Source organism: Seriola dumerili, unplaced genomic scaffold (assembly GCF_002260705.1).
Source record: "Seriola dumerili isolate Sdu_G_001 unplaced genomic scaffold, Sdu_1.0 BDQW01005129.1, whole genome shotgun sequence".
Lineage (NCBI taxonomy): Eukaryota > Metazoa > Chordata > Actinopteri > Carangiformes > Carangidae > Seriola > Seriola dumerili.
Window position 1 is genome coordinate 28,344 of NW_019179384.1, and position 25,151 is coordinate 53,494.

At 42.9% G+C, this 25,151-nt stretch overlaps 1 protein-coding gene across 1 annotated transcript; it reads left to right on the forward strand.

Moving 5' to 3' along the window:
* Nucleotides 1–1,583: 1,583 nt before the first annotated feature.
* On the forward strand, nt 1,584–24,143 carry LOC111239857 (zinc finger protein 135-like). Its single transcript, XM_022769774.1, has 7 exons — nt 1,584–1,620; nt 1,918–2,000; nt 3,734–3,799; nt 4,490–4,595; nt 5,268–5,281; nt 5,487–6,559; nt 23,843–24,143. The coding sequence occupies exons 1-7, from the start codon at nt 1,584–1,586 to the stop codon at nt 24,141–24,143; spliced, it is 1,680 nt and encodes a 559-aa protein (XP_022625495.1).
* Nucleotides 24,144–25,151: the final 1,008 nt, after the last annotated feature.

Genomic DNA, 25,151 nt, shown 5'->3' on the forward strand with positions numbered 1-25,151 from the left:
TTTACCTTTTAACCTTTCATTTTATTAAAACACTTATCACTTACTTTTCTGATGTGGGATTATATTGTTATTATGATAATTATACATATATATGTATTTGTTTAATTATTATTATTACTATAACTTTTATTTACCTATTTATTTCTTTATATAATATTGTTTTTGTCAATTCTACAACAATCATCATAGCCAGATTACCAGTTGTTTTTTTTTTGTTCTGTTTTGTTTTTGTTTTTGTTTTTTGTTTTTTGTTTTTGTTGTTTTTTTGTTTGTTTTTTTCCTCTTATTATTATTATTATTATTATTATTATTGTTATTATTTAGAATTAAGTATGATGGCCCCTTGACCGCTCGATTTGTCTCCCTTGCCTCAGACCGCTCACATCCGTTGCTGGCCTTCCCGCAATCAAACACAACCACCATACACTAGATCGGAGGAAAAGAAAAAAATGACATAAAAGCATCCCAACAATTTACACTCCAAAATCCTCCTTGATCTCTTTTAATGCACCACATACACAAGGCTTTTAATGCATCACACACAAATGTATTAATGTACAGTGAGTAGGCCGCGCCACCAGCGGTCTGGGAGCAACGGGGACATAATTTTTAGCGGGAGTAGACGACCACGGGTGACCATCAACCACTATTAATTCACACCCCAATCTCTTCACCTATAGATCGAATTTTATTTAGGAAATTTATTATTAATCCAAGTTTTTTTTTTTTTTTTCTCTTTCGCTTATCCTACTTCATTATTACTATTATTATTAATATTATTATTACTTCCCAATCCCCGTATGTTTTATTTATATTTTATTTATTTAATTATTCATTTTTTTAATATATACATATATATATATATATATATATATATATATATATCTTTTTTATTATTACTTTATGTACTCTATGTACTCTTCTTTTTGACTTAACTTCTTTCTATCATTAACATTACTACTGTCATTACTTAATTATAACTATATCATTACTATTATTAACATATTTATTATTAATAATATATTTATATATCATCAGTAATATATTTATATATCATCATCATACTTATTTACATCATATTTATTATCATCAGTATTATTATTACTTTGGTCATTATCTTCGTATTCTACACACCTGCTCCTATGATACAATCACAATATTTCCACTGCACAAAACCAAACCCCATCAACACACCCCCACACAACACACACGCAAGTATTCACACACAACCCAGGCACTACTGTCTCTCGCCGGTTTGTCCAATGTATGTATTGTATGTTATGTATGTATGTATGTTATCACTTTGTCTTGTCCTATTACACTTAAATAAAAAAAATTTAAAAAAGTACATTTTTAATGTCAATCATTGTTGTATTGTTCCACATTTACAGAAATGGATGACTAAATAAAAAGATTGTAGAATATGATATTAAACCTGTAGAGTCCTTCATAGAAATGTAGTGGAGTCAAAAGAACAATAATTGTCTTTAAGTGTAGAGTAAAAGTCAGAAGTTTTCAAACAGAATAAAACTCAAGTAAAGTATACATAGTCAAAAATATACTTAAGACCAGTACTCAAGTGAATGCACTTGGTTACTGTCCCCCTGGGTGTGGAGCACAGTAGGTGGCGTTGTAGACTCACGTGGATGTCGTGGGGTTGGGTTGTGTGGAGTAGTAAGTGTAGTTTGGGACAAGGAGACAATCAGTGTATGTACTGAGCGCAGCAGTACCTAGTAATAGTAGTGAAACATACAGTCGTGTGTTTGTGTGTGTGTGGTTGGATGATCATGGTGTGTGTTATGACATCATACACTGTCTGTCTCTGTCAGCAGTGCAGACACTCAGTGTTCATGTTCCTGTGAGTTTAATCAGATGTGTAAACATATTATAACAAACCTTGTGATTGTCCATGAACAGATCGTGGTTTTGAAGAAGATGCTCCTGTTGTTACAAACAGAAGAGTTGAGTCCACCACCCTGGAGAATCCTGACTCTCAGCAGGTCAGTGTTGTGGTCTGTACGAAAGTCATCTCGTCTCACTTCATCTCTCCTTCTGTCCATCTCCACCCTCACCATGTCAGAGACACGTGACGAGCCGACTAGGCTCTGGCACGAGGGGTAGGGGGTCTCAGGTCTCAGATGGTAAAAAACCATCTACAAAGACGCTCAAAGAGATTTTAATGAGGTGCAGACAGACTACAAAGAGATTCAAAATGAGTCAAAGAGACGCAAACCGATTACAAATGCTGTGTTTACATATGAACCCCGGACACAGTCCAGACCTGATTCTGCTGACACTGTCCAGAGTTTCCCTCCAGACTATGACCTGCTCTACTCAGCCAGTTCTATTCATGTCCAGTACAGCTGATTCAGACATTTTTGTTCACACATCCAGCTCCTCCAGGTAATGTCTAGAAAAGTTCAGGGTTGCAGTGCATGAGTGGAAGCTGTGAAAGAGACTAAAAACTACAGTGGCCCCAGAGGGACAGAGCACATACAAGAAAAAAGAGAAACCACTCTTCCAGTTTTTCTGGAGGTAAAACTGAATACATAATAAATACAGTTTGACAACAGTGCTGCCTCTGTGGACTCTCGATTCTAATATATACAGATGTATCACCACATTTCAATAAAAATAAATCTACATACGATAATGAACAGAGACAGTAAATTATTACAGGTTGGATCACAGGTGCATATTTTACTGTACTCACTGTCAATGAGACTCTTCAGTAACAACGCTATTGGAGTTTAAACTCAGCAGCTACAGCTCTGGTGACACATAATGTGACAACATTATCTTTACTCCAAGACTTTTTCAGAGGAAAGCCTGTTGTGCATTCACTCTTGTATGTGCTTCATACTAAGGATCCAACAAGCAAACCCACTGCCAAGACTTTTCAAATGAGTACAAGCAACATGACAACAAAGACATACAAACTATCACAGAGATTCAAAACAGCTAGAAAGAGACTGAAAGTGAACAACAGATACAAAACTATAAACAGTAACAAGGAGATGCAAAACTACTACAAAGAGATTCACAACAACAAGAAAGCCAGAATGACTCCAAAGAAATTCGAAACAACAAGAACAGTAAAACTACAACAAAGAGCCAAATTGACAAGTAGATGTAAAACTAATACAAAGACACTCAGAATGACAACAAAGAGATGATAAACTACAACAGAGAGATTCAAAATGACAACAAAGAGATGCTAAACCACAACAAAGAGATTCAAGATAACAACAAAAAGATGCCAGAATTACTATGAGACTGAAAACCACAATGGATAAGTGGCAAAACTACTACAAAGAGACTCAAAGGGACACTATTAAAACAGACTCTAAACAACAAAAAAGTGATGCAAATACAAAAAAGACTCAAAATGACCATAAAGAGAAGCAAACATCATTTTCAGTGTGGGTGTCCTGCTATTACTACTTAGGAAGGGTGGGGGGCTTTTTCAAGTCTGTGCCCCCATCCTTGTGTGTACATAGAGGTGAGAAATTCATTTTTATTAGCCTGTTTTTCACACCGTGGTGAGGTTGTCTTGTCCTGGGTTGGTTTTGTCCTCTCATCTCCTGTTTTATTTTGAAAAGTAATTCTCCTCTCGTTTCAGGTCACTTGCCCTTCCTCATGTGTCTCAGTCTGATTGCCCTAAGTGTTTCCACCTGTCCCCTATTTCCCTCCATGTGTTTAAGTAGTCTGTGTTCCCCTTGTCTTGTGCCAGAGTGTCTTCGTTCTCGTCCTGCACCCGAGCCTTTTGTCCATGTCCACAGCCACAGTAGTCGCCAAAGTAAGCTTTCTGTACCTCGAGAAGAGTGATTTTTTGTTTGTAAATTTTGCCCTAGCTAAAGTTCATAGCCCCTTGTTTTTCCTCATTAAGAGTGATTTTTTGTTTGTAGTTCTTACCTTAGCATATTTTCATAGATCTTTGTTTTTCCTCGTTAAGAGTGATTTTCATTTCATGTAGCCAGTTATTTATTATTCTAGATCCTCCGCTTAGTAGCGTGAGTATTATTGTTTTGGTTTATTTTTATATAGTCAGGATTTTCCTCCGTACGGAGCGTTTGTGTTTATCGGTTGTTTTTTCTTTTGATTAGTACTGTTTTCCTCCTCCTGGAGTGTTTTTTTTTTTTTTTTTTTTTTTTTTTTTTTTTTTTTTTTTTGTTTCCTTAGATTCAGAGTCTAGTGTCTAGTTTTTTTTCATAGCCATTGGTTTGTCACTCTGTCTGAGGTCTCCAGGGAATTCAATAAAAGCCTTTGGTTCTCTAATATCTCTGCATCTGAGTCCTGCTTTGAGTCTCGGCCTGACACTGTTAAAGACTGTGAAAATTGCATTTACAATGTATGGATGTTATCTACACAACTGAAGAACAAAAAATAAACTTTAACATTCCTCGCTGCTGATACCTCTGCCAAGCACATATCAGATTTGTAGTGCAGCAGCAGTGAAGACTTGACATACATGTTTTCTGTCTCTCAGCTGGTGGAAGTGATGGAGCAGCCAGTGGAGGCAGAGGTGGCTGTGATAAAGAGGGAAAGGCTGGAGGAGCAGCTGGAAGACCCTCAGACAGCTGCTAGCAGCAGCAGTACGTATGAAGGACTTAAAACAGAAATGTGTTGGTAATTTTACGTCAGAATGCTGCACCCACAGCAATCTGACCCGATAACAGAACATGTCTGCATGTCATGTAAAAGCTACAAGGTGAAGGAGTAAATGTGCTCAATCTCACCCACACCATAATGACACTATGAAACATTTACCCCACAGAAACACACATTTGAAAGCATTAAAGCTGCTGTTTATAGAGGACCTATTATGCTTTTCTGAGTTTTTCTTCTCCTATACTGTATACTACTATACATTACTATAGTTTTTTGTGCATATAAATGTTCTACAGAGTCACAAGGCTCAAAGTTCACACCGAGGGGAAAAACTGTCAGGGCAAAACCCAATTTTCTCCTTTGTATTAAACGCCTCGCTGGTGGTCCAGACATTACTTCCTAGACCTAGTGACGTCAATGTGTCTCTTGGTGCTGCCCACCTGAAAGCTGGACACCCCTTGCGAATATAATTTTTGCCATAATTGAGCAGCCCTACAGTTTACCTTTTTTTCTTGGATCTGACTTCAAAGCGACATTGAAAACATTTGCAGGGTGTTCACTATTAATATTATTATTCCCCTGAACCGATCACTACAGGTGATGTCACATCGTAAATCAGCCTTTAGGGTGACTGTGTAATCTGTTCTTAAATCCAGGTTGTGGTCTGATGGTAGCTGAGTGAATTGACAGTGTTGCAGCAGTGACATAATTGTTCTGAATGAGAGTTAGAATAAAAGATTGATAGAAATCTTTTTCTCTCTGTTCATTCTTTAGTTGGGCCTCAGTCTCTGTCTCCTGCTGCTGAGAGCGTCCACCCTCTGAGTGCTGGAGTAGAAATACCCACAGACAGTGTGTGATGTCGCTTTGAAAAACAGGACTTTGGCAGACTTGAAGCTCAGCAGCAGAAAGAGAAAGAGGGGGCGAGGGAGACCAGGACTCAGAGCCACAGAGGTCCAAACAGAGACTTGACCAAAGAAGACAAGCATGTTGTGGATCCCAGAGTCTCTGAGTCTGCTGAGTCCAGTAGACGTCCCCTCCCTGATGTAGAGGCTCCACTGATGAAGACTCTGGATTCAGAGCTTCCTTTAACAAACACTGGAGTGAAGGGTTTGTGTGGTGCTGCGGCAGACTGGAGTGGAGAGGCAGTCAAACTGGAGACTGAAGCTTGGTCTGAAGCTTTTAGGATATATGACACTGTCACTAGTAGTGAGTGTGTGAGTAACAGCAGAGTAATTAATAGTCACAACACAAAGAGTGAAGCAGCACAGCTGGACATCAACAGCTTGGACTCATCCTCCTTTGATCATCTGTTCTCGTCTCCAGAGGTGGCCCTGTCTCTGACAGGTCCTCACAGAAAGTCCACAGATGGAGTCACAGGCATGGAAGAGTCACTGTCATCCTCTTCTTTTTCTTTCCTGAGCAGCGGGAGCAGCTGTGGGAACTCTTCGATGTCAGACTCTCTAACTGGCTTCTCCTTCAATAACGCCTCCTCCAACTCCAGGAACAGAAGCTTTCAGAGCAGCACAGAGCAAGTGTTCAGCTGCCAGCATTGTGGCTGCCTCTTCTGCACCTCCAGAGACCCGGTGGTGCACCAGCACTCCCACGCCGGGGAGAGGATCTACAACTGCCATTTCTGTAAGAAGCCCTTCATCCACCTGCACCAGCTGAAAACCCACCAGTGGGTGCACACAGGGGAGAAACCATTCAGCTGTGTTCAGTGTGGGAAGCACTCCTCCCAGTCCAGCCACATCAAGAGACACATGAGTGTCCACACAGGGGAGAAGCGCTACAGCTGCAGCCTGTGTAGGAAACGATTCTCACAGGCCTGCAGCCTCAAGGTGCACCAGGCTGTCCACACCGGAGAGAGACCCTACAGCTGCACCAAGTGTGGCAAGAGCTTCTCTGTGCTGGGAAACGTGGTCCGCCACCAGAGCGTCCACATGGGCAAGTGAACACGCACACAGCCAGACGGGACTGAAGCAGCTGGCCACACACTTAATAATGTTCTGTGCTGGTGTTATTTATACATGTTTACAATACGACATTACAAAACAGCCTCCAAATGTGTGTTTGTCATTTTTACTTCTGCCACTGTGAAAAGTGGCAAAACATCCTGAATCCACATCCTCTGCATCATCATAAAAGAAATAAAATACATACATTGACATTTATTACAAAATGTCTCGATAAAGATAAAAGAATAAAATGGTAATATAACTTTGAAAGAAAAATAAAATATATACATGAAAAATAAATATATAATTTAATGAAACAAGTGCACTTTAATGTGATGGAGTAGTTTGTGTGTCCTGGTGATCCTGGGAGCTGTGTTTGAGACGAAAGCCCCTAGTAGGATCTCATGACAAATTGGTCCCAGGGGAGGGGCCAGACTAAGAGCAATTCACAAAACACAAATGGATCAGTGAAGATGGAGCTGCAGCACCTTGGGAAGCTGGGGCCCCCTCCTGGAGTCAGACCTGGGAGGGGAGCTCGCTGGAAAACTTCTGGGGGGGCGGACCTTTACCCAAGGGCTAAGCCCAAAAAAAAACAACATGGAGCAACCATCTTGTGGACCCACCACCTGTGAGGATGGGCACTGGGGTCAGGTGCTTATGCAGGCTGGGCGGCAGGCAAAGGTGGGGACCTGGGCGTGCTGATTCCCAGTGTGGCAGACTGATCCTAGGGACGTGGACTGTCACCTCTCTGGCGGGGAAATTTCACAGCATGAGAGGATATGTGACATACATTTTAGGATTCATTTTAAAATTCTTTTATTTGCTTTTAAATCTCTCAATGGTCTCGCCCCTCCCTACCTCTCTGAATTGCTGCACCCATATTCTCCCACCCGCTCTCTCAGGTCAGCTGATCAGCTGCTCCTGAGGGTGCCAAAAACGAAGCACAAGCTCAGAGGGGACCGTGCTTTCGCTGTGGCAGCCCCTAAAATGTGGAACGATCTGTCTCTGCACATTAGACAGGAATCTTCCTTGTCTGTTTTTAAATCCCTTTTTAAGACCCATCTCTTTTCCATGGCCTTTGACACCCTGTAAGATGTGATTTTATTTTATTGTTTTATCTTATTTTATGTTATTTTTTGTTTTCTCTTATTATATATCTGTTTTTATTGATGTTTTATGTCTTTTAATTTATCTTTCTATCTTTATAATTTTATCATGTACAGCACTTTGGTACCTTCTGGTTGTTTTTTAAAGTGCTTTATAAATAAAGCTGGATTGGATTGTGTGAGTGATATGTGAGTCGCTGAGGGGAAGGCTCTGGCTGTTATGTTTGATTATCCAAACAGTAGCTCAGAGTATCAGGTTTTCTTGGAGTCTCTGGGTGGTGTCCTGGAAATGGTTCTGTCTGGACACTATAGTTCTGCTAGGAGACATCAAAATAATTGGGAGAAACAGCCTCCCCAGTCTGAAACTGTAATTAGACGTCTGTGCTAGTCATGGCTTGGGCATAACACCATACACGAGCGTAAGATGGTTCAACAGTGTACATAGTACCAGAATACCATCGGTCAAAGAATGATGATTGACTTTGTGGTTGTATCATCAGATCATTGGTATGTCTTAGATACATGGGTGAAGAGATGTGCAGAGCTGATCACTGATCACTACCTGGTGGTGAGTTTGATCAGATGGCAGGGAGATTACAGAGGCAGCAGATACGAGCTGTGGTCATAAAGTCATCAGTGCCTGTTGAGGCGGCAACCTAAGAACCTGCAGGTTGACACCAGTGGTAAAGGAAGTGGTCAGGCTAAAGAAGAAGCCCTTTTGGGCTTGGCTGGCCCAGGGATCTCGTGAAGCAGCAGTGTCCTCCTGAACTCCTGAACCTGAATAACATAATACATAACATAATAAAATAATAAAGAAGCTCGTCTGCAGCAAGGTGCTGGGTGTGGGTAAGATTCACCCTGAGATGCTGATGGCTCTGGACATTGTTGGGCCTGACACACCTCGTCACTTTCATTTCTGGTATGGGTTCTTCTGTAAGGTGTCTGGGTTCAGCCTTAGAGAGAGGGTGAGCTGCTTGGACATACGGAGGGAACTCGTAATAGAGCTGCTGCTCCTTCACATTGCAAGTTGAGGTGGTTCAGCCATCTGATTAGGATGTTTCCTGGGTGCCTTCCTTTGGGACTTTTTGTGCACATCCAACTGGAAGGAGGCTCTTGGGTAGATCCAGAGCTCACTGGAACGATTACATTTCCCAATTGGCCTGGGAACACTGTGGGATCCTGAGGAGGAGCTGGAAAGCGTTGCTGAGGAGAGGGATGTCTGGAATATCCTACGTACCCTTCTGCCACTGCAACCCAATCCTGGATAAGCAGAAGAAAACGGATGTAAATCAACACAACTTATTGATGAAGAGTAATAATTTTTCTATAAAATGACTCAGAATGTGTTTATTTGAACCTGTTCATACAGGTTCAAATTTTTGCAACTCTTAACACTTCTTTATTTACAGTGTGTGGTTCTCCAAATGCAATCTGTGGTTCTCCATATACAATTTGTGATTCTTCATATAGCTTCACATACACCCTGCAGTTCTTTATTCACAGTCTATGGTTCATCATATACAATCGGTGGTTCCTCATATACACAATGTGGTTCTTTATTTACAATCTTTGGTTCTTCATATACAATATATCGTCCTTGATATAAAATCTGTGGTTCTTTATTTACAATTTCTCTATTTACAATTGTTGGTTCTTTATATACAAACTGTGGTTCTTCACATATATGCATGTGGTTCTTTATTTACAGTTAGTGGTTCTTTATTTACAATCTATGGTTCTTCATAGAACAATGTGTTTTTTTGTATTTACAGTGTCTCGTTCTTCATAGAACAATCTGTGGTCTTTTATTTGCAGTCAGTGGTTCTTCATATACAATCTGGTTCCCCATATACAATCTGCGGTTCTTCATCTGTGGTTCTTATATATAGTCAGTGGTTCTTTATTTACATTATATGGTTCTTCATATAAAATGTGGTTCTTTATTTACAGTATGTGGTTCTTCTTACACAATGTGCATCTTTGTTTATTGTCTGTGGTTCTTAATATGTGGATCTTCATATACAATCTGTGGTTCTTTATTTATACTCAGTGGTTCTTCATATACAATATGGGGTTCTTTATAGTCTGTGGTTCTTTAAAGAAATTGGTTCCTTTCACATCAAAGAGGGTCACAGTTTCTCCTTGTGCCCAGTGACACTTCATGAGCTGTGGTTAGACATGAAGCTTTTAAGAGTTAAAACGTGTGAATAGCAAAAATCAAACACAACCAGAACTGATAACCTCAGGAACATGTCGTATGGTCTGATGGTCCACAGACAAAACCAGGATGTGTTCCTTGTTCGAACATCAGTGTTGGGGCTGGTTCCAGACCACAGCGGCTGATGGACAGATGTGGAAACCTCTGCTAACCGGGTGAATAATGACATTTCAGGAGAAAGGAAAGATTTTGACTCAGCTGACTGAAGTGATGCTGAACAACAAACTGACGTCATCAGGAGGCGACTGTGGCACCTCATAGACTCACAACATTGTTAAGCAGCAGAGGGGTGGAAGACAGACGGACGGACGGACAGAGTGAGCCTGACTCTGAGCTTGTTGCATGTCTCCAGTCACATCCAGCTGCGTGGATCTGCTGACACCCGAGCACCGCCGCGCACATCTGTCCGCGCAGGAGCACACAGCCCAGGCGGCGATGGCGGACTGTGTCGGCTTCCAGGCGCAGATCGCCTCGATCATAGAGATCCTGGCCAATTCCGCGGTGGTGGAGATCTGCAAACTGGTAGACGATGGCTACGCGGCGCTACGCTCCCAGATGGAGCAGGAGCGGCAGAAGAGCGAGAAGGAGAACGATGTTCTGCGGCAGAAGCTGCGAGACATGGATGTGAAGATGAGGAGCTACGAGAGGAAGATGAGGAGGCGCAGTCAGCGGGAGGAGATCACCGCCGCTCACTTCAGGCCACCCGAAGGTAAAGAGGTGGAGGCTGCAGCTGGCCTGCTGCTGACACCAGCCCCAAGTAGGAGACACGAGCCTGAGGAAGGCAGACTCACACTGTCACACACACACACACACACACTTCACACATGTCACACACACACCGTCACACACCGTCACACACACACACACACACACACACACACACACACACACACACACACACACACACACACACACACACACACAGATATATCCTCCTCACACACATGTCCTCACACACACCGTCACACACACACACACACACACACACACACACACACACACACACACACACACACACACACACACACACACATACCCACTCGCTCTCTGACCAGCTGATAAGATGCTAATAATCAGTTTCTAGACACAGTTTGGTCCAGATCTGCAGCTGTTTCCCAGAGGATCAAAAAGACACATTAATTAATTAATAACCATTAATAGCTTAAAGCTTAAAGGGGGACCTGGAAATCAGATGTCAGATCAGAATGGACTGAAGAAGTTATTGGTCAGTGTGATCTGAGATTTCCCTACAGAAAGTCGTTGCAGTGTCAGGGATGGAGTACAAGGTTCTTAATAAACAGCAGTTACCAGTAATTAATCATACAAAGACTCACATTAACCATTTATTTCACCAACGCAGTGTGTCTCATAGCATCATGGCTAATAACAATGGAGCAGAATATATTGGTTACCCATAACTCTTTTGGGGTGCTCCTTCTACGGTAGTCATATAAGCCCAAAATACACAACAATACCTGTCAATAAATTCAGTTATAGTGACCTCATAAAGTGATATTCAATAATTTGAAATGTAAACAATATGATCACATGATTAGAATAAAAAAATAAATATTTCTAAATATGATTAATATGAAGGTCAGACTAAGGCTATATTGTAAATAAGAGCATGAATTATCATGAAGTCATGAGTATTTTGCTCTTTTGTCTGATGATGAACAAATTGTTATGAACATGTGATAGGAGAGGAGAGAAGAAAATTAGTTTATGTCTAATGAGTCAGTCAGACTAAGATGTTAATTTCTAATCATGTAAATATTGAACAGTGTGTGGATCATTGTTGGTTTAGTTTTTATTTCTCCTCATGTTATTCTGAGCTCAGTGATGAAGAAGAGAGTAAAAGCTTCATCACTGTCAGGAATCCTGTTGATTAAAGTATCTGTGTTCAGGTCAAATGAAGCTCTAATAGTCATTATGTAGTTATTTAGTGATAAACTCTCCTCTGTTTGTAAGAGGTTTTAAAACCTGAGTGACACATGGAAAGACTCAAACAGCAAAACCATTCACTGATTTATATAAATATCTACTGATCTTTATTGTTGATCACTTAATTGTAAACTCTTTTGTGGCTGTCAGGATCCTGTAGGAATGATGACTCAGTGTTTCCAGTGATTTGATTGGTCAAGTAGTTTGGCTATTGACATGTTTGGATCTGATCCTCTGAAGTTAGGAGTCAGTTAACATGGTGATTTACCCCAGTAACGAGTGAACCACCGTCGTAGGACTGAAAACACAGCGTTAAACCTGAAGTTACCTGATGACCTCAGATCCTCTTTGTCATGCAGACCTCTGCTCAGCAACATACAGCAGACGGACTCGGTCAGAGAGCAGTTGGTGGAGACCAAAAAACTGAGCTAAAAGAGGGAAGCCTGGACTCAGATTTATCTGGGGGTGGGCAATAGGGCCAAAAATGTTATCACAAAAAACATTATCAATAATTATCACAAAAAATGTCAAATCATTATTTTTTTCAGACTCTAAGGCAGATTCTGAATGACGTTGAGCAAGAACATTCAGAACAACTGTAATCATAACATCCAACCTAACACTCTTAAACTGAACTTGCACTACGCATACACATACTTATTTTAAATATCACAGTTAAATTTTGTCAGTATATTCTGACATCACAGTTGGATATGGATTCAGGAGGAGAGGGTCTGTCCTCTGTTTTCGTCACCGAGTAGATTGTCTTCTTCTGTGTTGTAAGAAATGACTAACTGTTAATGATGTCAGCTGACACACCTGTGGTCAACTCTCACTCGGGATCTTGTGTTGTTCTTCAGGACCTGATGACCATCGGCCTCTGGTGCCTCTTCCTGCCAGGTCTGAAGACAAATCTTTCCATCAGATTTCAAAGGTAAAGATTAATCAGCAGAATGTTTTCAAGTGCTGCCTGTTATGTCTTTTTAAAAAAAAAATGTATTTATTTATTTACTTTTTTAAGTTTTGGGCATTTTTGCCTTTATTTTTGATAGTACAGTGAGAGACAGACAGGAGAGTCAGGGAGAGAGAGAGGGGAGGACATGCAGCAAAAGACCGTGAATCAAACTCAAACCCATGGCCGCTGCGGTCAGGACAAGGTCCATGTGGTACATGCTCCACCAGGTGAGATACCGAGGCATCCCATGACCTGTTCAATCTCATGACCATTTCACAGAGGAATCGTCTACAGTGAATACTGTTTTTGGAAGAGAAACCATGTGTCAGTCAATGCTGACTCAGCCAGCAGGGATTCATGACGATGTTGAAAGTTCAGTTCAAAACAGAGGAACGTCAGCATATGTTGATAAACCAGGACCCAGTGACCTGACCTGTTGGACCAGAGGTGGAGAGACTATTCTCAGACTCAAGCAAGCGAAAAAACCAAAATAACTACTTGACTCAGAGTAAAAGTAAAAATGCTGGCACACTGCTATCTTTTCCCTTTTCTTTTATTCCACCTGGATGATGACGATGATGGTGATGATGTTCAACCACAGACGCTGTTCCTCAGATGACCATACACTATTCATAGTCATCTTGTTATTATAACCTGCTGCGTGTACACCAGTCTCCTCTTCGGCAACATGAATGACCTGAAGTTTATACAGCAGCATGAACACACAGTATTAGCTCTAATGTTGTGTATCTTCAAATTTAATATCTCAATACAGTCCAGTCCAAATATTGTGATTATATTATTCAGTAATTCATACATCATTATTACTGTTTTTTGTTGCTTTTTTTCTAATATAATTACATTATTGTATTTTATGTTTAAGGTAAGTTTTATTTGTCATATGTCAAGGTACAGTAAGCAAAGCAGTGACATGAGGGTAAAGCAGCAAAACTGAAAATAAACAATTTTTAATCATCATTAATCATCATAATAATCATTATTAAAAATATCATATATGGTGGGAAAAATTGTGATATTCGACATGATTGAATATCAGCCCAATCTTTGTATATACTGTAATACACAACAGACACAGCTCTCTGCAGTGTGTGAATAGAAACTATTAGCGCTGTTTAATCAGTGTTAGTTTTTATTTTTATTTTGTTTTGACTTTTTCTTTCCAATTTCAGTTAATTTTAATTAGTTTTTAAAGCAGGTTTACTGTTTAGTTTTTAATATTCGAAATTCTTTTTGTACGATACGTTTTCAATGAAAAACGAGATCATGTGGTCTGTTCGTTTTTTGTTTCATAACAAAAAGCATGAAAATCAAATTCAAAAAGCTGTTAAATTGTAGTTTTTGCAAATTCATTTTTCGATCCTTATTAGGTAAGGACAGTAGATCGGTGGACAGACAGGTTTCTGTTCTGGTTTTGAAACAACATATTTACAGTTTCTTTGTTTCTAAATTGCAAAGTATTATGGATTATGGATTAATTATGGATTATCTGATGATACCTAGACAAACTGCAGAGGTTTGACTGATTTAGATTAACCGACTCAACATGAACTCATCAGTGAACTGGAGTGTCACTGCAGTTAATTAACAATAAAATACATGACATCATTGATGTTGTTGACACTTAAAGGTCACATGTACTGGTCGTACACCGAGAGCTAATCAGCTGTGAGATATTGCTCCACCTGACACAGGTAAAAAAACTGAAGATAGATTTCATATCCAGCCAAAACACTACAGGCTGATGTCTGAAAGAGAGACCAAACTAAAAACATTTTCTCTGTAATTTTACTTCAGATTAGTTGTGTGAACACACAACACAGTTTCAGTTAAGTATTGTTTTTATTCCTCTGCCCGGCACCAGTCAGAGCATCCATTTTGTTTTCAGGTCGTCAATCTCATTCTCATGGACGCGATATCTCTGTAACACCTTGAAGGAACTTCTTCAAATATTGCACAAATATTCATTATGACTCAAGGATAAACTGAATAGACTTTGGTTGTCAAAGGTCACAGTGACCTCACAAAATGCAGTTTTGGCCTTGTGAACGCAATATCTTGAGAATAGAAAAAGTGTTTTGCCAGAGGCGGTAATTCTTTAATTCAGTTAATACATTTTTTTTTTCACATCTGGTTATTTACTTTTTTAGTTAACGGTAATAAGCTTGGTGGAAGCTCCTGTGAAACTCCCACTTTAGATGCAGTGATGATCCACCAGACCTGGGATCAGTAGACAACCAGACTCTTAGCATAATATCTATAAATATATAAAATAATAAATAAATAAAAGTAGCAGGATGAATGTGTCAAAGAGTAAAAAGGTCAGTGTACGTAGCAGGCAGTTAGTTTTTTTTTGTTTTAAACCAAAAACGAAAAAACAAAAAAACAGAGCCGTATTTATGTTTTTTTAAACAACACTATTTGGAAAAGATCACACAGTGTATTTCCACATGTTAATCAATTAGCCTATTAATTCATAGTACACAAGTAAATAATAAGTCACAGTCTGAAGATAAAATATTTTTTTCATGTGTTAATGCAAAGCAAAAAAAAATCTTTATCTATCTGTGCTTGCATAATGTTGCACTTTTATAGAATGGCCACACCATCCTTTTAGCCTTTATTTTGAAATACAGCACAGTCTAGAGATAGAATATTTTTTTCATGTGCTAATGCAAAGCAAAAAAAAAATCTTTATCTATCTGTGCTTGCATAATGTTGCACTTTTATAGAATGGCCACACTATCCTCTTAGCTTTTATTTTGAAATACAGTATTTACCTTTACTTCCATGTCACCTGACTACCTTTCTTCATTCCTCAATTAAACAAAAAAAATGAAAAAAGGGAATTTGTAAATCCGAAAATTGGACCGTTTCTTCTGATTTGATGTTCTTGTTTTTCCTTTTTTAATTGTGACATAAAAAAAAACGAAATTCTGCACTGTTTTTTCGTTTTTGGTTTAAAACGATAAAACTGCCTGAATGTACACAGACCTAAAAAATTATGATTTTTCTCTAAACATCTACTGAAAAGTAGAAGGTGGTTTAAGTTCTTGTAACTGAGTCGGTGGTTATTCCCCACCTCTGTGTGGTAAATGATAAATGCAGATGTGTTCCAGCTGCTTCTCACTGTGTCACAGCAGGGCGAGACCAAGGTGTTGCCTCTGGTGAAGCAGGAGAAAGTGGAGAGAGACGACTGCAACTTGGACCTGAAGGTGGAGGTGAACATCATGGCTGAGTGCGGCCTGTCCACAGGTGAGTGTAAGTCATGATTCACTTAGTGTTTATTTTGGTTTATTTTGGTTTTAACACAAAGAAGGACATGAAGGTGAACTGATGAAAAGTTAACCACCCCTGAGTTTCAGTCATCATCACTGTCAATCATTGAAGCTGCACAAATGAGCTACCTGAACTTAGCTTGAGTAATTAGGTCAACGTCGTCTCAATTAAGTTCATTTAACATGAGAAAACAAGTTCACTACACAACAGATCTGCTTACTGTTTACATCCTGTTTCATACAGGCTCTCCTACAGGCTCTTCTATTGGTTCATCCCCTCAACACTCCACCTCAGCATGTCAGGCTATGTCCACACTTTTACTCTCAGCTCTGAATCAGTCTCCGTCTATTCTAACACACCTGAAACCATACATCACATGACCATTCACCTACACTGAGCATGTGCGAGCCAGTGTAAACAGGAAGCAGATTGTCTTCTCTGCAGTTGGTTAGTTTCAGAAAATACTACGAACGTGGAACAGCAAACACAGCTGTAGTATTAAAATGCAGAACGCTAACAGGTACTAGCAAAGACAACAAGGTCAGTAAATCTTGTATTTTGCTATCCATGTTATGGTCGAGGCTGTTGTGGTGAGTACCCACGGTACCAAGGGTGTTACGTCATTGCTTCATAAAGTCTTAGTTTACGTCCATCCAGACTACAACACAACCCCAAAGTTTTCAAAATAAAATGGATTCAGCAGCGTTTTGGAAAGTCTATGTTTAGTGTGGATGAGATTTAAATCTAAAATGTATTGGTGTCGATGTAGCCTGAGACAGATCGTCCAAGGCAGCGTCCACCCACTATGAAGCACCAGCACACTCACTGGTCATCTCCATTTTTTGGTCACCCTGTAGTGTCGCTGACATGCCCTTGAAAGCCCAGTCCTGTTTGAGTTTCTGGTCTCCTGTTTCAGCCGGCTCGCTCCCTCCACCTGCCCAGCATTTGGGAGGGAGGGGGCATTTCAGAGGATGCTCCCAGAAGCAAATTTGTTTGTATAGCACATTATCAAACACAGAGCTCATTCAATGTGCTTAACATGAATGAAAAAAGCATACAAATAGAAGTAAAAAGCAAGATAAGAACACAGTATAAAAACATAGATTATCAAATATGAATAGATCAAAGTGCAAGATTGAAATTTAGATAAAGGCAGAAGAGAAAAGCAGTTTTTAGCTTCTTTTTAAAGCCAGTTACAGTTTGGGCAGATCTGATCTCCAGTGGGGGCTGGTTCCAGTTGGTTCCAGCTGGTTCCAGCAGGGGGCAGCACAGTGGCTGAAAGACATTTCATCCTGTTTGGTTTTAACTCAGGACTCCACTAACTGCTCCTGCAGACCTTAGAGACACATTTGGCTCATACTGCGGTGGCCCTGAGAGGTCAACGCACTGCAACTTAAGAAAACAAATGCAAAGACACAGACAGACTGCAAATTCAGAAACATCTTCATCAGTCTGACAGCACATGCGCTGCAAAAAATCACAAGATATTCAAATACACAAATGCAGTGCAAATTCAGTACAACAACACAAGGGAAGTGTTTCCAGGGGAGACTGAAAAGTGATGAACCTGGCTGGGACTTGCTGTTCAAAGCCCAACTGTGACTTTTGAAGTTAAACTAGGACTGAATGGACAGTGTGAAGACATAGTGAGGACAGTGCGAGGACAGAGTGAAGGAAGATGGAGGACAGTGTGGAAGACAGAATGAGGACAGAGTGAGGACAGTTTGAGGACAGAGTGAAGGAAGAGTGAGGAATGAGTTAAGGAAGAGGGAGGACAATGTGAGTACATAGTGTGGACAGAGTGAGGGCAGTTTGAGGACAGAGTGAAGGAAGAGTGAGGAATGAGTTAAGGAAGAGGGAGGACAATGTGAGTACATAGTGTGGACAGAGTGAGGGCAGTTTGAGGACAGAGTGAAGGAAGAGAGAGGAATGAGTTAAGGAAGAGGGAGGACAATGTGAGTACATAGTGTGGACAGAGTGAGGGCAGTTTGAGGACAGAGTGAAGGAAGAGAGAGGAATGAGTTAAGGAAGAGGGAGGACAATGTGAGTACATAGTGTGGACAGAGTGAGGGCAGTTTGAGGACAGAGTGAAGGAAGAGAGAGGAATGAGTTAAGGAAGAGGGAGGACAATGTGAGTACATAGTGTGGACAGAGTGAGGGCAGTTTGAGGACAGAGTGAAGGAAGAGAGAGGAATGAGTTAAGGAAGAGGGAGGACAATGTGAGTACATAGTGTGGACAGAGTGAGGGCAGTTTGAGGACAGAGTGAAGGAAGAGAGAGGAATGAGTTAAGGAAGAGGGAGGACAATGTGAGTACATAGTGTGGACAGAGTGAGGGCAGTTTGAGGACAGAGTGAAGGAAGAGAGAGGAATGAGTTAAGGAAGAGGGAGGACAATGTGAGTACATAGTGTGGACAGAGTGAGGGCAGTTTGAGGACAGAGTGAAGGAAGAGTGAGGACAGTGTGAGGACAGAGTTAAGGAAGACTGAAGACAGTGTGAGGACAGAGGTAATGAAAAGTGAGGACAGAGTGAGGACAATGTGAGGACAGAGTGAGGACAGTTTGAGGACAGAGTGAAGGAAGAGTGAGGTCAGAGTGAAGGAAGTCTGAGGACAGAGTGATGAAAGAGTGAGGACAGAGTGAAGAAAGAGTGAGGACAGAGTGAAGGAAGAGTGAGGACAGAGTGAAGAAAGAGTGAGGACAGAGGTGATAAAAAGTGAGGAAAGAGCGAGGACAGAGTGAAGGAAGATGGAGGACAGTGTGAGGACAATGTGAGGACAGAGTGAAGGAAGAGTGAGGACAGAGTGAAGAAAGAGTGAGGACAGAGGTAATAAGAAGTGAGGACAGTGTGAGGACAGAGTTAAGGAAGACTGAGGACAGTGTGAGGACAGAGGTAATAAAAAGTGAGGAAAGAGTGAGAACAGAGTGAGGACAATGAGGACAGAGTGAGGATAGTTTGAGGACAGAGTGAAGGAAGAGTGAGGACAGAGTGAAGAAAGAGTGAGGACAGAGGTAATAAGAAGTGAGGACAGAGTGAGGACAGAGTTAAGGAAGACTGAGGACAGTGTGAGGACAGAGGTAAAAAGTGAGGAATGAGTGAGAACAGAGTGAGGACAATGTGAGGACAGAGTAAGAACAGTTTGAGGACAGAGTGAAGGAAGAGTGAGGACAGAGGGAGTAAAGATTGAGGACACAGTGAGGGCAGTTTGAAGACAGAGTGTAGAAAGAGTGAAGGAATAGGTAAGACAGAGTGAAGCAAGAGTGAGGACAGAGTGAAGGAAGAGTGAAGGAATAGGTAGGACAGAGTGAAGCAAGAGTGAGGACAGTGTGAGGACAGAGTTAAGGAAGACTTAGGACAGTGTGAGGACAGAGTGAGGACTGGGGTAATAAAAAGTGAGGATAATGTGAAGACAGTTTGAGGACAGAGTGAAGGAATAGTGAGGACAGAGTTAAGGAAGAGTGAGGACAGAGTGAAGAAAGAGTGAGGACAGAGGTGATAAAAAGTGAGGAAAGAGCGAGGACAGAGTGAAGGAAGATGGAGGACAGTGTGAGGACGGAGTGAGGACAATGTGAGGATAGTTTGAGGACAGAGTGAAGGAATAGGTAGGACAGAGTGAAGCAAGATTGAGGACAGTGTGAGGACAGAGTTAAGGAAGACTGAGGACAGTGTGAGGACAGAGGTAATAAAAAGTGAGAACAGAGTGAGGGAATAGGTAGGACAGAGTGAAGCAAGATTGAGGACAGTGTGAGGACAGAGTTAAGGAAGACTGAGGACAGTGTGAGGACAGAGGTAATAAAAAGTGAGAACAGAGTGAGGACAGTTTGAGGACAGAGTGAAGGAAGAGTGAGGACAGAGGAAATAAAAAGTGAGAAAGAGCGAGGACAGAGTGAAGGAAGATGGAGGACAGTGTGAGGACAGAGTGAGGATAGTTTGAGGACAGAGTGAAAGAAGAGTGAGGACAGAGTGAAGGAAGAGTAAAGGAATAGGTAGGACAGAGTTAAGGAAGACTGAGGACAGTGTGAGGACAGTTTGAGGACTGAGGTAATAAAAAGTGAGGACAGAGTGAGGATAATGTGAGGACAGATTGAGGACAGTTTGAGGACAGAGAGAAGGAATAGTGAGGACAGAGTTAAGGAAGAGGGAGGACAGAGTGAAGAAAGAGTGAGGACAGAGTGAGTAAAGATTGAGGACACAGTGAGGGCAGAGTTAAGGAAGACTGAGGACAGTGTGAGGACAGTTTGAGGACTGAGGTAATAAAAAGTGAGGACAGAGTGAGGATAATGTGAGGACAGAGTGAGGACAGTTTGAGGACAGAGTGAAGGAATAGTGAGGACAGAGTTAAGGAAGAGGGAGGACAGAGTGAAGAAAGAATGAGGACAGAGGTAATAAAAAGTGAGGAAAGAGCGAGGACAGAGTGAAGGAAGATGGAGGACAGTGTGAGGACAGAGTGAGGACAATGTGAGGGCAGAGTGAAGCAAGATTGAGGACTGTGAGGACAGAGTTAAGGAAGACTGAGGACAGTGTGAGGACAGAGGTAATAAAAAAGTGAGGAAAGCGTGAGAACAGAGTGAGGACAATGTGAGGACAGAGTGAGGACAGTTTGAGGACAGAACGAAGGAAGAGTGAGGACAGAGTTAAGGAAGAGTGAGGACAGAGTGAAGGAAGAGTGAGGACAGAGTGAAGGAAGAGTGAGGACAGAGTGAAGAAAGAGTGAGGACAGAGGTAATAAAAAGTGAGAAAGAGCAAGGACAGAGTGAAGGAAGATGGAGGACAGTGTGTGGACAGAGTGAGGACAGTGAGGATAGTTTGAGGACAGAGTGAAGGAATAGGTAGGACAGAGTGAAGCAAGAGTTAGGACATTGTGAGGAAAGAGTGAGGACAGAAAGAAGGAAGAGTGAGCACAGTGTGAGGACAGAGTGAGGAAAGTTTGAGGACAGACTGAAGGAAGAGTGAGGACAGAGTGATGACAGAGTTAAGGAAGAGTGAGGACAGAATGAAGGAAGGGTGAAGGAACACTAAAGGAAGAGTGAGGACAGAGAGAATGAAGAGGGAGGACAGAGTGAAGGAAGAGTGAGTACAGAGTGATAAAAAAATGAGGACAGAGGTAAGAATCAGTGTGGACAGAGTGAGGGCAGTTTGAGGATAGAGTGGGGACTGGGTTAGGACAGAGTGAGGAAAGAATGAAGCAAGAGTGAATACAGTGTGAGGACAGTTTGAGGACAGAGTGGGAACAGTGTGAGGACAGAGTGAAGGAAGAGTGAATACAGAGTGAGGACAGTTTGAGGACAGTGTGAGGAAAGAGTGAAGGAAGAGTGAGGACAGTGTGAGGACGGAGTGAAGGAAGACTGCGGACAGAGTGAGTACAGAGTGAAGGAAGAGTGCGGACAGAGTTAGGACAGAGTGAGGGCAGTTTGAGGATAGGGTGGGGACAGGGTGAGGACAGAGACAGAGTGGGGATAGAGTGAAGGAAGACTGAGGACAGAGGTAAGAAAAAGTGAAGACAGAGTGAAGTAAGAGTGAGGGAAGAATGAGGACAGAGTTAAGGAAGAGTGAAGGAAGAGTGAGTACAGAGGGAAGGAAGACTAAGACAGATTAAGGACAAAGTGAAGGAAGAGTGAAGGACAGTGAGGGAGAGTGGAGGAGGAGAGTGAGGAACGAGTTAAGGAATAGGGAGGACAGTTTGAGTAAAGAATGGGGACAGGGTGAGGACAGTGTGAGGACAGATTGAAGGAAGAGTGCGGACAGAGTGAGGACAGAATGTGGACAGAGTGAGGGCAGTGTGAGGATAGGGTCTGGACAGGGTGAGGACAGAGTGAAGGAAGACTAAGACAGAGTGAGGACAGAGTGAAGGAAGAGTGAAGGACAGTGTGAGGACAAAGTGAAGGAAGAGTGAGGAACGAGTTAAGGAATAGTGAGGACAGTGTGAGTAAAGAGTGGGGACAGGGTGAGGACAGAGCGAAAGAAAAGTGCGGACAGAGTGATGACAGAGTGTGGACAGAGTGAGGGCAGTTTGAGGATAGAGTGGAGACAGAGTGGGGACAGTGTGAGAACAGAATGAGGACAGAGTGAAGAAAGAGTGGGGACAGAGTGGGGGAAGATTTAGGACAGAGTGAAGGAAGAGGGAGAGCAGAGTTAAGGAAGAGTGAGGACAGATTGAGAACTGTTAATACAGAGTCTGGACAGAGTGACGATAGTGTGAGGACAGAGTGAAAGAAGAGTGAAGACAAAGTGAAGATAGTTAAAGGACAGAGTGGGGACACAGTTAAGGAAGAGTGAAGACAGAGTAAATGAAGAGTGGGGACAGTGTGAGTACAGAGTGAAGGAAGAGTAAGGACAGAATGAGTACAGTGTGAGGACATATTGAGGACTGAGTAAAGGAAGATGGAGCACAGTGTGGGGACACTGAGGACAGAGAGAGGACAGTTTGAGGGCAGAGCTAAGGAAGAGTGAAGGAAGAATGAGGACACATTGAAGGAAGAGAGAGGACAGAGTGAAGGAAGAGAGGAAAGAGTGAAGAAAGAGTGAAGACAGTGTGAGGACAGAGTTTGGACAGAGTGAAGGAAGAGTGAGGACAGAGTGAAGGAAGACCTAGGATTGAGTAAGGACAGAGTGAGGACAGAGTGAAGGAAGAGTGAGGACAGAGTGAAGCAAGAATGAGGACAGTGTGAGGACAGAGTTAAGGAAGAGTGAGGACAGAGTGGGTGAAGATTTAGGACAGAGTGCATACAGAGTGAAGGAAGAGTGGGGACAGTGTGAGGACAGAGTGAAGGAAGAGTAAGGGAAGAGTGAAGGAAAAGTGAGGACAGATTGAGGACAGCGTGAGGACAGAATGAAGGAAGATGGAAGACACTGTGGGGACAGAGTGAGGACAAAGTGAAGGAAGGGTTAAGACTGCTAGATCTAATGTGGTCTAGAGTCGTCCCTGAAGCAGATTTTCAGACCTCCTCAGTTCTCTGAGAGAAATTGAACAACAATTTTTTCTTTCCTTTTTTTCTTTCTTTTCACTCACCCCCTCCCTCTGTGGCTCTCTGCTCCTCCCCAGCCCTGGAGCCCAGTGAAGAGCCCCCCCCCAGTGATATTCTTGACACTGGTATTTCCTCCATACACCCCACCCCCTCCCCCACCAACACCTCCATGGACCTGACCTGCAAGCCTCGAGCCAAACGTAAATCCACCAAGCCTCTGGGCGGTTTGACCGTGGGCAGCGGGGGAGTCCTGGCCCCTGAAGCCGCTTGCAGGGACCTCAGAGCAAGCCATACAGACGGCACTCTGAAGCCAGAGGTCCAGACGGATGACACCGTAGAAGAAGAACTTCCTCCCTCCCAGCTGCCTGTGGCATCAGATGAGCCCAGCCCAGAGCGCCTCAGCGGCCTGGGCCTGGACCTGGCCTGGATGCAAGAGCGGGTCAGCCATCTTGGAGCAGCATATGCAGTCGCTCAGCTGGGTTTGGGGAACACAGACACTGGACACTCGTCTGCCTCCTTCCCTCCCCAGGGAGGAGGAGACAGTCTTGATCCTCCCACCATGCTCTTCACTGGTGGAGCTCATGAAATGGCTGCTTTTGCCGCCTCCTTTGACATGGCTGCCGCCGCTGCCGCTGCTGCTGCTGTCGTGGTTGCACCACCTCCACCACCTCCTCCTCCCCCTCCCCCATCAGCTCCCTCTGCCACCACGACCAGCCAGCGGCGGCCTTACAGGAGCTCCACCGCCGCTAAAGACCCTGCTGTGTGTGCCGTGTGCGGCCGTGTCTTCCCCAGCACAGCAGCTCTGGAGCTGCACCAACGGGTGCACACCGGGGAGAGGCCCTACACCTGCCCCCACTGCGGAAAAGGTTTCGCCCAGCCCAACAACCTGCGGGTCCACCTCCTTATCCACACTGGAGAGAGGCGGTACCGATGCACGCTGTGCGGGAAGAGCTTCATCTCATCCAGCCACCTTAAGAGACACCGCACAGTCCACACGCAGGAGAAGCCCTACAGCTGCTCGCGCTGCGGACAGTCCTTCAGCCAGATGTGCAGTGTCCGCAGACACCGGCAGCAGTCCCAGTGCGGCCTGTAGACTGACTATTGAATCTGATCCCACACAGACTGACCAACAGGAACAGACCAGAAGACAATGTGTCCTCTGATGACTGTAGATGTCTGTCCTGGATCATAGCTGTAACGTGAACTTACAGGTGTACTTCTAAACCTTTTCTTACTCTGTGTGCCAGACTGAGACACAGAGTGGACTGAGACACGGAGTAGACTGAAGAGACACAGAGTAGACTGATGAGACACAGTGGACTGAGACACAGTAGACTGATGAGACAGAGTGGACTGACAGAGTGGACTGAGACACAGTGGGCAGGCACAGTCGACTAAGACAGAGTGGACTGCGACACAGTGGACAGACACAATGGACTGAGACACAGTGGACTTAGACACAGTGGACAGACCGGTGGACAGACACAGTGGACTGAGACACTGGACTGAGTGGACAGAGAGAGTGGACAGAGACAGCCTCAGACAATGTTGATAACACTTCAGTCCATGATTGACTCAGTCGAGGACTGAGACAGAGTGGACTGACACACTGACAGACTGGATTGAGACGGAGTGGACTGACAGAGTGGACTGAGACGGAGTGGACTGAGACGGAGTGGACTGACAGAGTGGACTGAGACATGCTGGACAGACACAGTGGACTGAGACAGTGGCCACTGGACTCATTGGACAGAGACAGCCTCAGACAGTGTTGATAACACTTCAGTCCATGACTGCTTCAGTCCAGGACTGAGACACAGTGGACTGAGACGGAGTGGACTGACAGAGTGGACTGAGACACAGTGGACAGACACAGTGGACTGAGACGGAGTGGACTGACACAGTGGACTGAGTGGACAGACAGAGTGGACAGAGACAGCCTTAGACAGTGTTGATAACACCATAGTGAACACGTGTGCAGAAGGTCATGGTTAGGTTTGGAGTACGTTGTCTGGTGACACTGTGAACTGTCCTCTGATCAGCTGACTGTTCCGTGGTGTGCAAGTGATCACCTGACTTATTAGATTTTAAATGAATCAGA

Excerpts from the sequence above, each read along its gene's own strand:
- LOC111239857 (XM_022769774.1), top strand. The coding sequence starts at position 1,584 with ATGCACTTGGTTACTGTCCCCCTGGGTGTGGAGCACA. Across the intron at positions 1,621-1,917 it reads CCCCCTGGGTGTGGAGCACA|ATCGTGGTTTTGAAGAAGAT; the intron begins GTAGGTGGCGTT and ends GTCCATGAACAG. Across the intron at positions 3,800-4,489 it reads CAGCCACAGTAGTCGCCAAA|CTGGTGGAAGTGATGGAGCA; the intron begins GTAAGCTTTCTG and ends TCTGTCTCTCAG.